The 15,138-nt window shown below is 26.5% G+C and overlaps 1 protein-coding gene across 1 annotated transcript; it reads left to right on the forward strand.

The window, feature by feature from the left end:
• Window positions 1-3,559: 3,559 nt before the first annotated feature.
• LOC145750508 (transient receptor potential cation channel subfamily A member 1-like) lies at window positions 3,560-14,912 on the forward strand. Its single transcript, XM_082566562.1, has 24 exons — window positions 3,560-3,651; window positions 4,611-4,818; window positions 5,079-5,319; window positions 5,693-5,868; window positions 6,167-6,301; window positions 6,642-6,716; window positions 7,079-7,289; window positions 7,629-7,793; window positions 8,142-8,346; window positions 8,589-8,772; window positions 9,027-9,227; window positions 9,582-9,727; window positions 10,009-10,120; window positions 10,420-10,557; window positions 10,806-11,000; window positions 11,169-11,366; window positions 11,637-11,810; window positions 12,067-12,231; window positions 12,332-12,466; window positions 12,654-12,854; window positions 13,225-13,350; window positions 13,625-13,792; window positions 14,166-14,336; window positions 14,669-14,912. Exons 1-24 carry the CDS (start codon window positions 3,632-3,634, stop codon window positions 14,822-14,824), a joined length of 3,906 nt encoding a protein of 1,301 aa, XP_082422688.1. The 5' UTR covers window positions 3,560-3,631; the 3' UTR covers window positions 14,825-14,912.
• The last annotated feature ends 226 nt before the right edge of the window (window positions 14,913-15,138 follow it).

Consider the following 15,138-nt stretch of genomic DNA (forward strand, 5'->3'; position numbering starts at 1 on the left):
CGTCACGAAAATGACTTTGGTTTACGATCTTAATATTCTATTTTTTACGATTATTACATTTTTGTGACGACATAATATGATGACGTCATTAAGGTACATCTATCACGTCACGGCAAATAATTTACGAGCCAATGACGTCACAAGAAATTAGTTAAATTCGGTTTCCTTAAGTTTTTGTATCAATCTTGATAAGAAAAGTTTCAAATTCCAACAAAATTGAAACTTAAAACTCGACACCCATGAAAAGCTAATTGTTTAAATTTAAATGTGGTTAAAAAGTGGTTTTAAATTATAGAGACAATAAATTGATTCGAAAAAACGTATTTTTAATTGTCTAAGGCGCCATCTTTAACAATAAAAAAATATAATTTTATTTGAATAGGTTTTTGTTTACAATTTTAAAGTTTTTAAATAAAAATGTTTAAAATAAAAGAGGTTATTCAATGACTGTTAAGATACTTTTACTAAAAAATATATAACTTTACACAAAATTGTAAAAAATACAGAAAAGTATTATTTTTAACGACTTATTTATATTTTTTGCTAACTTTAACAATATGAAAAAACTCGTAGTAAATATCAGCCTAAAAACCAGTTTTAAATTGGGTTCTGGTCACCATAAATTAGCAACATAAGACAAGGGTGCTTATATGGTCACTGGACAGGAATTAAAATGATCTTAATCCATTTTAAGTAGTTGGAAAGTGGATTTTAAACCAAATAATAAACAAAAACCAAGACACCACAAAAAAAAGTCTAGAAAATTTTTTTTTTATATTGTTTTACAAACTGATCAAATAGTTTTTAATAATTAGTTTTTTTTTAAAGGAAAATAATAAACAAAAATCAAGATACAACAAAAAGAAATCACAAAAAAACGATTTTTTAGCCTAACAATTTACCGTACAAAATTTACGGACAATATATTTTTACACAAAGCGCGTAAAACAACATTAGATTTCGATCTTAATTGGGTCAACAATGCGACAATAGACACACTTCTTGGCCCACTGCTTTTAATCATAACAACACAAAGAGGTTTAACTTATAAGGTTTTGTGATAAAACGTTAAAAAAATAGTGAAAAATAAGATAAATTTAAAATTTAAACACAACATTTTTTTAGGCCTAATTTTAAATCTTTATATTATTTTTAAAACACACTAAAAATAAAAAAATAACGATTTTATTACAAGCAAATGTAGCATCATTATAAGAAGCCTAGTTTTAAAGTATTTATAAGCCTAAATAAAAACAAAAAATGACAAAAAATTTAACTTAAACTATATTTAAATTAACTAAATCTAGATTAAATATCATAAACACAACAAAAAATTACAAAGAATAAATTTTAAAACAATTTTATTGGAACCTAATTTAAAGTAAATATATTATCTTAAAAAAATACAAAAAATTACAACATTCAAAGTTAAATGTAACAAGTTATAGATTATTTTAAAAAATAAAACTTTAGGCCAAATATTACAAAAACACCACCAAAAAAACATCATAATACCTTTTATTGTTACAATTTAAACGTAATAATAAGGTGTTGAAAAGTTATTATTATCCAATTTATTCAACTGAAACGAAATCCTTAAAAAAACAAAAAATATTTTGAAAATAGTTCGCGCTTTCATGTAACATGATACCTATATAAAATATTAATGTTAATTGCTATAATAAGCATTATAAATTTACGGCCAATTTTTTTCACATTTTATTGCTAGCTTTAACATATATAAAAAAATTGCAAAACTTAAATATTTTACACATACAAATATATCTACTACGTCAAATTTAGTAAAAAATGTTAAAAAATTCCTTTTTTTTTAATCAAGTTTAAAATTAAGCGTAGGACCTTAAAAAATCGAAATATGGGTTTATTTTTTTCGTTTTTTTTTATGATTTAAGACCATGAAATGAATAGGTGTCAATATACAGCGAATAGTGTTACAATGTTGGTATAAATAATTAATAAATGGACACGTTTTATCAATATACCTTTCCATAATGCCATATATAATAACCTTATAATATGGGATCAAAAAATAGCGCTAGTATATCAAAAAAAATAAAAATGTTTTATTAATATTTTTTATATATATAATACAACATTAAAAATTAATTAAAAATACGTTAAACTTGCAATTTATAGTTAATAAAATCGTTTAAATATCATATTTAAAATACTAAATATCAAATGCATCTTTATTGAGCAACAATGCGTTAAGATTATGACGTCATTTACGTCAAAAGTGACATTACAAAATGTTCAATCGATTTAATCTTTCCATTTAGAATCAATATACAAACTAATACTCTCATTACTCTATATTAAATGATGTTAAATAATACTTTAGGGATATGAACGACAAATTTGCAAATTAATTTATGATATTATTTAAAAATATCGTAAGTTTAAGTTGATAATATATCGTCAAAATTAGACAATTTTACGGACATTTTTAACCACGTTTTTTATTTACTAAAACATACAAAAAACACATAAATTCCCCTTGTTAAAACTTCTTTTTATAGACACTTATTAACAGTCTTAAATTTGTCAAAATTTTTACGTTAAAGTGCAAAAAATAAAAGCGTAAAAAACTGCTTAAAAACATAAAAGTTATTCCAAACAAAAATTCAAAAATTTTAATTTTTTACCTGTTTGTAAAATTCGAAAAAATAATCCAATCCAAAAAATATAATTTCTCATTTTTTAATTATTTCAAAATATTTCACACGGCTATCTATTCTACTATATATTCATTTTATGACGTCACAATCACTATAGAACGCACGTGTTTTTAACAATCACAACCGAAACTGGTCGCTCGATTCTAGAATTACGCCGCCTTTTTTTCTTTAACGAAAGCGAGAGAGGATACGTTCTCTCATTTTTATTTATAGTTAAATTAACTTAAAAAATAAATAAAAAAATATATTTTATTTAAACAGGGGGTATCAATGACGTCACGGAATCTTTTGTACTCTTTATAAATTGTTACAAAATTTTAAAAAATTTTTGAAAAAATTATCATATTTAAACATTGGCCGCAAGGTAGCGTTAGAGACCTTCGAATTAGTAAAAAGTATGGTACGAAGTCTCTGGTTCAAAACTTGCCATGTACAACATTTACCAATACAATTTGCCAATTAACCCTTTAATTATAGCAAATTAAACTTATGGGACATGGTATCGGGTTAAGGCTTCAACAGTTTCGATAAAAAATGATAAAATCAACTTAAATTGCAAATATAAATTCAACTAAAACTTACGATAAACAGTAAACCATACCCAGTTTGTTAAAACCAAAATAATAGCAAGAAACCAACCCGGAAATTATTAACAAAATTTACCGATTTATAAAACTTTAGTTCTATTGTGTTCTATGTCATTTCCCTTTGCCACCTTATAAGACAATTACCTAAGTTTATATTATATAATAAACAGTGGTCAATAGATGTAATATTAATAACGTTTAAGCTAATAAATTTAGCAATTTTTTTTCTGATTTTTAGAGACTTATTAATTATAAAAATAAAAATAGAAATTTGTGTAAAAGTGAAATGTGTTCAATAATTTATTATTTTATTTAGATTTCTCCTTGTGAGATAAAAGTCTCAGCATGTTTAATCTTTTTTCAAGGTAAGCTAGGCAGGCTAGGATTTAACAACATATTTTAGATTTAAGCTAAAAAATTATAATATGACAAATTGTAATTGTATAAGTATGCGCAGTTCAATTTACAAATTTTAATGGGTAAAAATAACTTAAAAAATAAGCGAGTTTATAAAAAGTTCAAAGTAGATTTGCTAATAGTATGAATGTTTAAGTAACCTTTATACAGAAAGGGGCTTTAGGTATGCAGGTAAAACAATACGGCAGATTTAGTTAAATATTTAAAGATACCAATAACAGTTAGGCTTAATTAGATTCGTTTATCAACAGGTTAAATTGCTTTTTAAATGGTTTCGTTACTTGTAAATATTTAAGTTTACAAACTTGCAGATTTCACCACCCCATTACGTATTTCGTGTTTGTTTATTTATAACTTATTAACATTATATTATTACGTTCATAGAAAAGTAAACAAGGTGGTTTGCTAAACAATCAAACACTGAGGTAAAGTTATCATAAAGTTTGGGCCTTACCATAACCTGTTGACATTTTAACCAAGGCCAAATGTTATGAATTGACGTATATATAAAATGTATTAGCACAAAATAAATGTTAGTCTTACGTCGAAGTAATATAATGTTTACTGCCTGGGTTTGGTAGTTAGTTAAATAGAGGTAAGTGTGGTCTTGTTGTTAATTACAGCGTAAAAAACAGTGTAGCAATAGTTGCAAATACAGTAATTACGTTTTGTTTAGCGCAAAGTTGCATTTTTTATGTTTGTTTTATAACGATTATTATTAACCTACTTAGAAAAAAACTTTCAAAACTCGGTATTTTTAGCTCTTATTTAAAACAAATTAACAGGTTAATATTTAAGTTTATTTTCAGTGCTTTTTTTGCATTATATATAACTTTATAGACTTTAAATTTAAGACGTGAATAAGACATACACTTAAGTAATTTAGCAAACAATCTTACCTTTTTAGAATAAAAATGATGAAAGATAGTGGAAGTTCGATCAAGTTGGTTATTTCCAACGACGACTTGGATGATATTAACGAATATGAAGGAAAGATGATCAAACAATCTGTTTCAAATCGACCTCGACATTCCTTTATGGAAGATATTGAACTAGCATCCCGATTCAATGATAACCCAATACCTATACAGTTAAAATTAATGTCATTTCAACAGGTATGTATCTATAATTTGTTGTGTAATGTACACAATTTTGTTACTTAAACAGTTAACCAATACGTTTTTAACATTGATTTTTAAACTGCGCTCTGAAATCGCCCTAACAGTTAAAAAAAATTATTTTTAAGTAATTAAGTTGCATATTATTTAAATTTTTTCGAATTTAAAAATTTAAAGCTCGCAAAAATGCATTTTTTTCACGAAAAAATTCGCAACATTAAAATTAAATTTATAAACGATGTTTACACTTTTTCAAGGCTGCTAGAGAAGGCTCCCTAGACATACTTGAAAGTATTTTAAAACTGATTCACAAATCTATCTTGGAATTCTCAAACAAACGAATCGATAACTCGCAAGAGCGTTTGGAAGAATTATTAAACTGGAAAATAAATGCTAAAGATTCAAAGGGAATGACTGCGTTGCATTATGCTGCCCAAAACTGCAACACCAAAGTCTGTGAAATGCTGTACAAGTATTCATTTATACCACCATTTGAAGGTAAAAAAAATTGCCTTTTTTAAACTTTAATATTGTTTTTTTTTTATTATTTTGTTTATTTTACAACTAATCAGTTTATTTACTATTTGTTTACAATCATTTTTAAAAATAAATTTTTGCAACCCATAAAAGCTAATGGTTAACTAGCTTAGGTAAACAAACTATAATAATCCATAAAAACTAAATACATAATAAAATGGTATTAAAAGCTTACTACTATTTATCTTCTGTATATTAAACATTTTACTACGTATAAAAACTATATTTAAACTAGTTTTAATAAACCAATCAATTTAACGCATATATATATATATATATAAACTTTTGAATTATGGTAACTGTAACATTTGGTCTGAATTCTTTTATTTTTAAGATCTTTCATCTGCTTCAAGTAGTATGAATACAACTGTAGTTGATACAACCTACTGGGGCAACAAAACAACCAAATCTCAACTTAATATTTATTCAACTAACAACAAACTAGCCACACCATTACATTTTGTTGCCCAGGGTAAAAAATCACCCGAAGATAAGATAGTTAAACAGTTGGTAAGCATATTAACATTTTGCTAAGGCCTTGGGTATAAACATATTTTAATTTTTAAACCTACTTCGGTTTACAGAATTAAAATTAAATAACTTTCTGTCCAATACATATTTGACATTAATTTTTATCAAAATATTAAACTGTTTTATATTCAGTATTAAATTCTAACAAACCTTATAGTTTTTAGTACCCAAAACACTCTTATAGTTATTCTTGTTTGTGGAAATTTTGTTAAACATTAACAATATGAAATTAATTCCAATATCTTACTTTTACCAAATTAAAACACTTACCTTTCAGAGCAAAAAACATTCTTTAATAAAAAAGGAAAGATCTAGAATTGAAATTGTTCAGGAAATTGTTTCAACAATGAACAATTCTGATAATTGCTTGACGAGGTTACTGCAGTGGGGGAACAAAAAAGAACTGAAAGATGTAAAAAATTTAATTTTAATAAAATTTATGGTAGCCTACTTACTTCTGCCAAAATATTTAACTAATCAGTATGTAAATAACCAAGGGCAGATTAATTATCATTCCATTATAATTAACTATATGCTCAATTACCAAAGTTAACTCAAGACTGGGTAGGAGTATCAAATTTTACTAAATGTTTACATTGTAAAGTCCACCTTTTATTATCAATAATACCGACATAGAATATAAACAAACTAACGCAAAGTCAATAATATCTGAAAATTATAATTGATTTCACCTTCCTTATATGCAACAAAGTTAAATATTATATAAGTTAATATTGAAATAAAACTTACAGGTGAGAGACTACAGTGGAATGACCCCTTTGCATTGGGCTGCCCAAAAAAATAATGTTAACGCTGTCACCAAACTTATCCGATTTCAACCTCAAGTGAACAACACACCAGCTAGATGGAAGGAACGGCGGAAAACTGTAAAAGTAACATTTTTAACCTAGAAATTAGAACTTCACAACCTTAATTTAATTACTGCCTAAATACCAAGCTAAATTCAAGTTCAAAATATTATTAAGTTCATTTGTTAATAATTAATAAAAAGTTTAGGAGTTAATTTAAAAAAACTGCTTTACAAGCAGAATATCAACCTATAATATTGTTTTTACACTTTGTTTTTGCACACAAAAAGCTTTAAAATACTTTACATTTCTAAACAGAAACTGTATATCAAAATTTCTTTTACATTTTGCTTTTACACATAAAAAATTTTAACAATAACTTATCTTACTTTCTTAAGCAGTCGGTCACATTTTTTACAATGGAGAACAGCACTTTGTTGGATGCTCAGGACCACAACAAGATGACTGCATTAAGTGTTGCAGCAGCCCACAGTGCAGAAGATGTCGCTGAATTGTTGATTGAACTGAAAGCGGATTTAACAATCGTTGACAAAACTGGAAAGTCTGCTTTGCATCATGCAGCTGCTGAAGGTTAAAAAAATAGTTTAATTGTTTACTGTTTATAATACAAAAGGTATGTATTAAAAAACGAAAAAAGAATATAAGATATGTGTTACATATAATTTAACATAACATATTTACAAAATGTACCTTTTGTATTATAAACAGTATTGGTATTATTTTAATAGCATAAACAAATAGCTATATAAGTTTTTCATATAAAGTTAAATTAAACCAAAAAAATTATAGTAACTTTTCTAAAGCCCTGTTGTACCTTTAAAGTCATTAAAGTCAAAAGAATATACACCTTAACCTAAAAAACCCTTCTTAAAAGACTTATAAAAATAACTTTTTATTTAATACATTTAGGTAACTTTAACATCTGCCAGCTTATAATCGACAAAATAAGAAGTCAATTTGGGGAGTCTAACGTCAAAATTATTTGTGGGATTAAAGATAAACACTCACAAACTCCTTTGCACTTTGCTTGCCAGAAAACAAGTGTTAAAACTGTTAAACTACTTCTAGATAATGGTAACTAAAAACATAATAGAAAAATAGCTTAAAATTTTAATACATCACAAAAACTGATTTACTTTTTATTTATATATACAATGTTAAAATAAATATATACCAAATGCCTAAATTTTTTTAATCCATTCTATACCCAAATATACCTAAAAAGCAATTACACTTTAAAAACTTATCAATATTGCATTGTCAATGAATTCATATTTTTCAATGTAAGTAGATGATTGAACCATGTTTAAAAATTTACTCAGAAGCTCTGTGTAATCCTATACTATGTACTAAAATACACTTAATTAAAGCTTTAATACACAAGCAAATAAATGGTCAACACTTCAACCCCTTTATTTTAAGGTGACAAGGCATTGGCCCATATGAAAAATGACTTGGGTAACACCCCATTCCACAGTGCAGCAATGGTTGGATGCTGCATTGAAGTCTTGCAACTTTTTGTGGAGAAAAAAGTTGATATTTCTGTCACTAATAACATCGGTAGAACTGCATTACATATAGCTGCACAGTACAACCATAATGTGGCAGTAGAATTTCTAATTGAACAGTAACAGCTCATACTAATCTTTTATTTACATTTATATATATTGTCCAGTTATTTTAAATGTTGATTTACAATTTAAATGACATTTAATGCCAAGATAGCATCCTATGTAAAACTACCTTATGTTTAACTGTCAATTAGTTTTAAATTCTGTAACTTTATAAAGTAATTTTTATGTCTAACAACACTACAAAAGTTAGTTGTAATTTAACTAAAAAAATTTGATTTTATTCTTCTTTACGAAGGGGGGCTAACTTAGAGGCAAAAGACCATCTTGAAAAAACTCCATTACTTCTTGCAGTTCAATTTGGACATGCCAACCTTGTATCTTGTATGTTGGAGAATCAATGTAATATCCTAACTGAGGACAGAGATGATAAGAATTGTTTGCATATTGCTGCCTTGTTTAACCAAGTTTCAGTACTAAGGGTATACCATATTTACTTCTATTTTTTCAGTTGGTAAATATGATTAATTTGTATATACAGAGTTGCCGATGTTTATGTTGACATGTGTTATAAAATAAAGGGTAATTTTTATTAGCTATGGCATTTTTAAACCTTTTAAATTGGTTTTGTTTTTGTTGCTTATTGAAACAGTTTTGTTAAACTAATGTTTTAAATTGTGGCTAAAGTGAAAAAAAGAGTTAAAACTTTTAAGCTTGTAAATTCTGTTAATTTAAGGTGTTACTTCAACATGAGCAGTCAACCTCTTTAATCAACCAAAAAGACCAAGAAGGAAATACACCGTTGCATTTTGCTGCAGCTTTTGGGCACCACCAAGTGGTTGAGAGGTTGTTGGAGTGTGAGTTTTGTGATTTATCCTCAAAAGATGGGAACGAACGAACCCCAATACATTTGGCTGCCTATTATGGGCACACAAGGGTAAAAAAGAAAAAAATTAAAAAAATTGTAAATATGTTCCAAAAATGCAAATACATTTTTATTCTATGTTGTTTCAGCATAACTATTAAAAGTAATTGGTTTTGCAAATGGACTTACTCATAAATTTAAAAGTAATTCAGTAAAAAAGTTGGGTTCAAAATGTCATTTTTAAATAGCTTTAGAATAAACATTAGTTTAAATAACTGTCCCATTTTTCTTGTTATTAAACTACTTTTAATTCTGATTCTCACTAACAAATATAATTCTAAACACTCAAACCATAAAATAACATTTTACAATTTGAGTGTACAAAATAACTGTCTTATAATATATAACAATTAAACTAATTTTTAGATTCTTAAAATGCTGTGGAGGAAAGATCACACTCAATTATATCATAAAGATGAAAATGGGAACACTCCACTTATAAGTGCAGCTATGGCTGGCAAGGAAAACTCAACCAAAACATTGGTCAACATGAGAGCAAACTTAGAGGAAGGGTAAGATTTTAAAAAGTTAATAAAATTTAATACAACCTAAAAATGGGAATTTAGAATTTATTTAAATATCATGTATAAAACTTAAATAAAAAAAAAACACATATACCTTTAACGGAAGTAACCTAAATTAGGTAGATTTCTGGAAAAAAAATAAAGTTAAACATAATTTATAGAATAAACTGACTTATATCAGTGACTTATATTTTTAAAACTTAGAAATAGTGACCTATACCAACCCTTATCACATGTAACAAACCTCTAAAATAAATTATTTTTAACAGAAATAACAACTCCTACACAGCGTTAACCTGTTGTGCACTTAATGATTTCACTTCAACTGCAAGGATATTATTAAAAGCAGGAGCTAATGTAGACCCAACTGGAGAATGCCTGGTAAAAAAATCTCCTAAAACTCCTCTGAATTAAACTATTACTATATATAAAACCATGTATAAAGAACACAAGAACCATAACATATTTTAAACCATACATTTAGTTGGTTATATCACCATTGTACAATCATTTTATTTACCTATTGTTAAGTTTATCAACACAAATCAAGATCCTGCTACAGACTGCATTTTAGATTGTCTTAATTTAAACAATTATATACACCTATTTAGCTCCATTTTGTAAAAATTAAAATATTATACAAATCAAAAATGCCTTTAAATTTGAATTTATAAATTTAGGTCAGTCCTCTGCATGTAGCTTGCATATATGGCAGTCTCAACATGGTGGATTTATTATTGGAATATGATGCATCTGTTACCTTGTATAGCAGTGGAGGACTTAATCCCTTAGAGTTGGCTATTAAGCATGGCCATGTGGTAAGTTAATGCATTTTGTTTTGGTACAAAATAACCTAAAATTCTATCGATAAGTGGCGAAGGTTGTCAAACATTTTAAAATGGTGAATTTTGGGATATTTTTTTTAACTGTCATAGTTTTACTTAATCGCAAAATCAATAATAATTGAAAAATTTGGTCACAATAAAAACACCTTTTCCTCCTTACAATATATCAAAATATAAGGTCAAATCAAAGACACCAGTATATAAAGTATCTGCTTTTTTAGGGTTGTGTGAAAGGAATTATAAACAGCTCCAAATGGAAAGCTGCCCTCAGATCCACTCAAGTCAACAAACGAAACAAGTACCTGACCACACCTTTGCGTGAGATGATTAGAACCATGCCAGAAATGGCGCAACTTGTGTTTTCTAAATGCACTTCTGTTAGTCCAAATAAGAGTTGGGATGACCCGAAATATAGCGTAAGTAACAATTGTTTTATTACCTTAACTTATAAAGACTAACTTTACAGTCTTAACGTTTGGTAACATTTGTCACTTTTGTTAAACCTTTTATAACATTAGTTACTCATATCTTGTTATACATTTGGTCACTTTTATTATTCTGTTTATTGTTGTCTTTATTTGTAGATATGTTATGATTTTGAGTTTGTTGATGACATTTACTCAGCTACAACTTGGCAGTCAACTAACTCAGGAATTGCCTTTCAGGATGATACTTCAATTAACAGCAATTGTTTCAGAGAAGATGGATCCATCTCTGCGCTTGCTATTCCTTATACAGAAGATAGGAATATGTTGAGAAAAAATCACCCATTATATATAATGGTTTGTATGACAAATATATATCTACACAATGAAGCTTAGTAACTGATATACAACTCATATATTAAAAAAAAAAATTAAACTGCCATTTGTGGTTCTCGTATAAATAATCATGGGCAAATATTGGTTGAGAGTTGCAACCATATTACAACAAATAAAATGTCAATCGTAGGGCCACCTATTGACTAGTGTTAATAGATAACATAAAGTTTAACATAGAATTGGTAAAAATGTCATGATATGCAAAACATTTTTAAATTTCTGTCTATTTAGACTCAGTACAAAAACAAGAAGTTATTGTCCCATCCACTTATTAAAACTTTATTGGATTACAAATGGAGAAAATATGGAAGAACAATGTACTACTTCTTACTACTCATGTACAGCTTATTTTTGTTTGCTATCACCTTCTACATCATACCATTACCACCTCCATATCTAGTTGAGGTATTTCTGAATAACTTTTTAAAAATTAATTGTAAAATGAATATAAAAGTTTGGGTTTCTAAATAAAAAGTTTAGATAATATAATTTTTTTTTTTAACTTAAAGGTTTTTCTAATTCAGTATTTTGAATAACTAACAAAAATTTAACATATTAACATTCCTACTATACAAATATATATAATATAATAAATACTGCGTAGCAATAATGCACTTAAATTGTTACACAATTAAAAAAAAAAGTTTTCTTGTGTTTTTAGTTTCAAGGAAACGGTTCAAGTTTATGTTATATTCTAAAAACAAACCACAGTTTCTGGAAGCAAGAAAATTGTCCAAACTCATGTTGTCAACATCAGTGGACTGCCCATGAAGTTATTTTATCCATAATTATTATCATTTTGTCATTAATTGGCCTTATTAAAGAGGTAAGAATGCAACAAATACCATATTACACGCTGGTATAAAAATTAAATATTAATAACAAAATATATAAAATTTTATTATTATTTTCTTCTTTACTTGCAGGGTTTTCAAATGTTTCAGATGAAGTTTTCTTACTTAAAAGAGCTTGACAATTACACCGATCTGCTAACCTATATTCTAGCTTTACTAAGCATAACAAAACTTACAGAAAAAACTCGTATAACTGGAATTAAAGAAGTAAAATAAATTTAAATTTCGATAAAAAAATAAAGTAAAAAACAATTTTTAGCAAACAATTTTTTAACCAAACTTTTAAGATATGACAGCATATATATTCAATACAAATCTGTTAGAAAAGTTGTTAAACCAAACTAATAATATCGCCAGTTAAACAATGAATTTATAATTTTTGCTTCTTTACCAGGATTGGCAGTGGCAATTAGCTGCTCTTTGTGTTCTTATATCTTGGATCAACTTTGCTTTATTTGTGCGCAAGTTACCAGCCCTAGGAATCTATGTTATCATGGTTCTTGACATCTTTAAAACTTTTGGAAAGTTCTTTTTTACTTATGCGATATTTGTTTGTGGGTTTGGGTTGTTTTACTACATGATGCTACAGAACCAGGTAAACTCATTTTTCCAACTTTATAGCAATCATAATTTAATGAACCTATCTAAAACTAAAAAAGTAAAATAAATAAGACCTATATAAAATTTAATGGAGCTTTATAAACCTAAAGTTAGTTGATCTTACTGGTTGTACATAAATTGCTTTGATTATAATATAACCCATTGGTTAAATATATCTGCATTTATAAGACATTGTTTACTGATATGCACATAGATTTTAACGTTAATTTAAAAAAAGATAATTTATTGATCCTTTTCCATTGTTTTAGTTTTAAAAGTTTAACAACAGGCAAAACATATTATAAAGGTTATAACATTACCAGTATATAAACCTATACATTTATATTAAACTTGAACCCATTTAGAGTGTTTACAATACTTGGTATGACTCTTTAATCAAAACAACGGTTATGATGATTGGGGAATTAGATTATGAAAGTATTTTCTACTCTGATGAAATAACATGTGATGATTCAATGGGACCAAATTGTGTAAATTATTTATTTTATTTCAATTTCTATAAGCTTTTGTATGATAAGATATGTTGGTTAAGCAAATATTATTATTTTATAATTTACATTATTAGTTACGCCTGTATCATGTTTTAATATATCAAATAATACATTAAATAAAAGAATAGTACAAGGAAAAAAAGTAAACAGTTCTTTTACTTTAAACACCGCATATTTACTAAATTTTTGCCTAAAACCATGTAAAAAAAAAAAAAAAAAAAAAAAGTTAAAATGGATTTTTGTTGATTTTTAGATGAATGGGTATAATGGTTATGTTCAATATCCCACTACGACCAAAGTTGTTTTTGTTTTCTTTCTGTTTATAATGCCGATTATTATCATGAACTTATTGGTGGGTCTAGCTGTTGATGATATACAAAGTGTACAAGAACAAGCAACAAGGCAAAAAATGGCAATGAAAGTAAGTTTTTAAAATAGACTGTCAAGTTTCATTTCAAAAATTTGATGTATATAGACAACATAAATTTGAATGGGCAATGCCAAGTTTAGAAAAAATACAAAAAATGCCATTTTTAGTGTTATTAATAACAACAACCAAATATATGTTGAAACCAACTTAAAATGCAGCCTGAAGGGCAGACACTAAAACCTAATTTTGATTTAAATATAAGAGTAATATTCAATAGTTAAAACAACACAAATAATAACATAACATTTAATGTTGTTAATAACATAACATTTAATGTTGTGACAATGATTTTTTTTAATCAATACCAATTCTTAATTATTAATCATCTAATACAGTAATTTTAAAACTAAATTATTCTCTGTAGATTAAACTGGCTTTGGATGTAGAGTTTCTAATGCCTGAAACTCTGAGAAAGAAGTTTAGCATCGGACATTATCAAGTCTACCCTAATCTTCGTCGACCGAAAAAACGATTTTTAAGATTTTTCTATCAAGATGAAATAGAAACAATTAAGCAATCAGGAATCAAATACATGGTATTTCAAGTTTTAAGATGTTTTATATTTGTACAAAAAATAACTTTGTTTCATAAAAAGAAAAATTGATAATATACAGTTTAAATACTATCAAATAAATAAGTCTTTTTAGTAACCATTATCAAGTTTGTTTGTTGTTTTAATAATTACGAAATATATTGTAAGATTTAGTATAAAAAAGGCAAAAATAAGTATTTTTGATCAATAGCAATATCAAGTAATCAAGAATTTATTTAGACTAAAAACAACTAAACTTATTTAATGTTACTTGGTTGCTGACTCAGCCCCTTTATTTAATATTGAAACAGTAAAAGCTATATCTTATACTTTAGGATACTAAAGATATGCTGGACGAACAAAAAGAACATGCTCATAAGCATTTTCGTGATTTAAAACATGACATGGAACTTCTTATTATAAACACCAAAAAACTTCATGAATCGGTTAAAAATGTTGAGAAATTATATAAAGGGGGAACTCAACTCTAACTGAAAACAACCAAATGCCTTTCTTATATACTGGATTGTGCTTTATTTGTGTTTTATTTTTACTTAAAAAAATTTACTAACCTCTATACTTAACTGTCTATATTATACACTATATCAATTATTATTATATGTGCAAGCTTATATTATAAATTGTATTTATAACTGTTATTTTACATATATTTTATATATAGGTTATTATTATGTCAAATATTTATATTTTTTGTAATTTAATGTTTAATTATTTTATGTTATTTAAATATTTACAAAAAAAATATAAATGTATATCTGTTAACACCAAAAAAATGTAGAATAAA

The sequence above is a fragment of the Corella eumyota genome, chromosome 4 (genome assembly GCF_963082875.1).
Source record: "Corella eumyota chromosome 4, kaCorEumy4.1, whole genome shotgun sequence".
Classification (NCBI taxonomy): Eukaryota; Metazoa; Chordata; class Ascidiacea; order Phlebobranchia; family Corellidae; genus Corella; species Corella eumyota.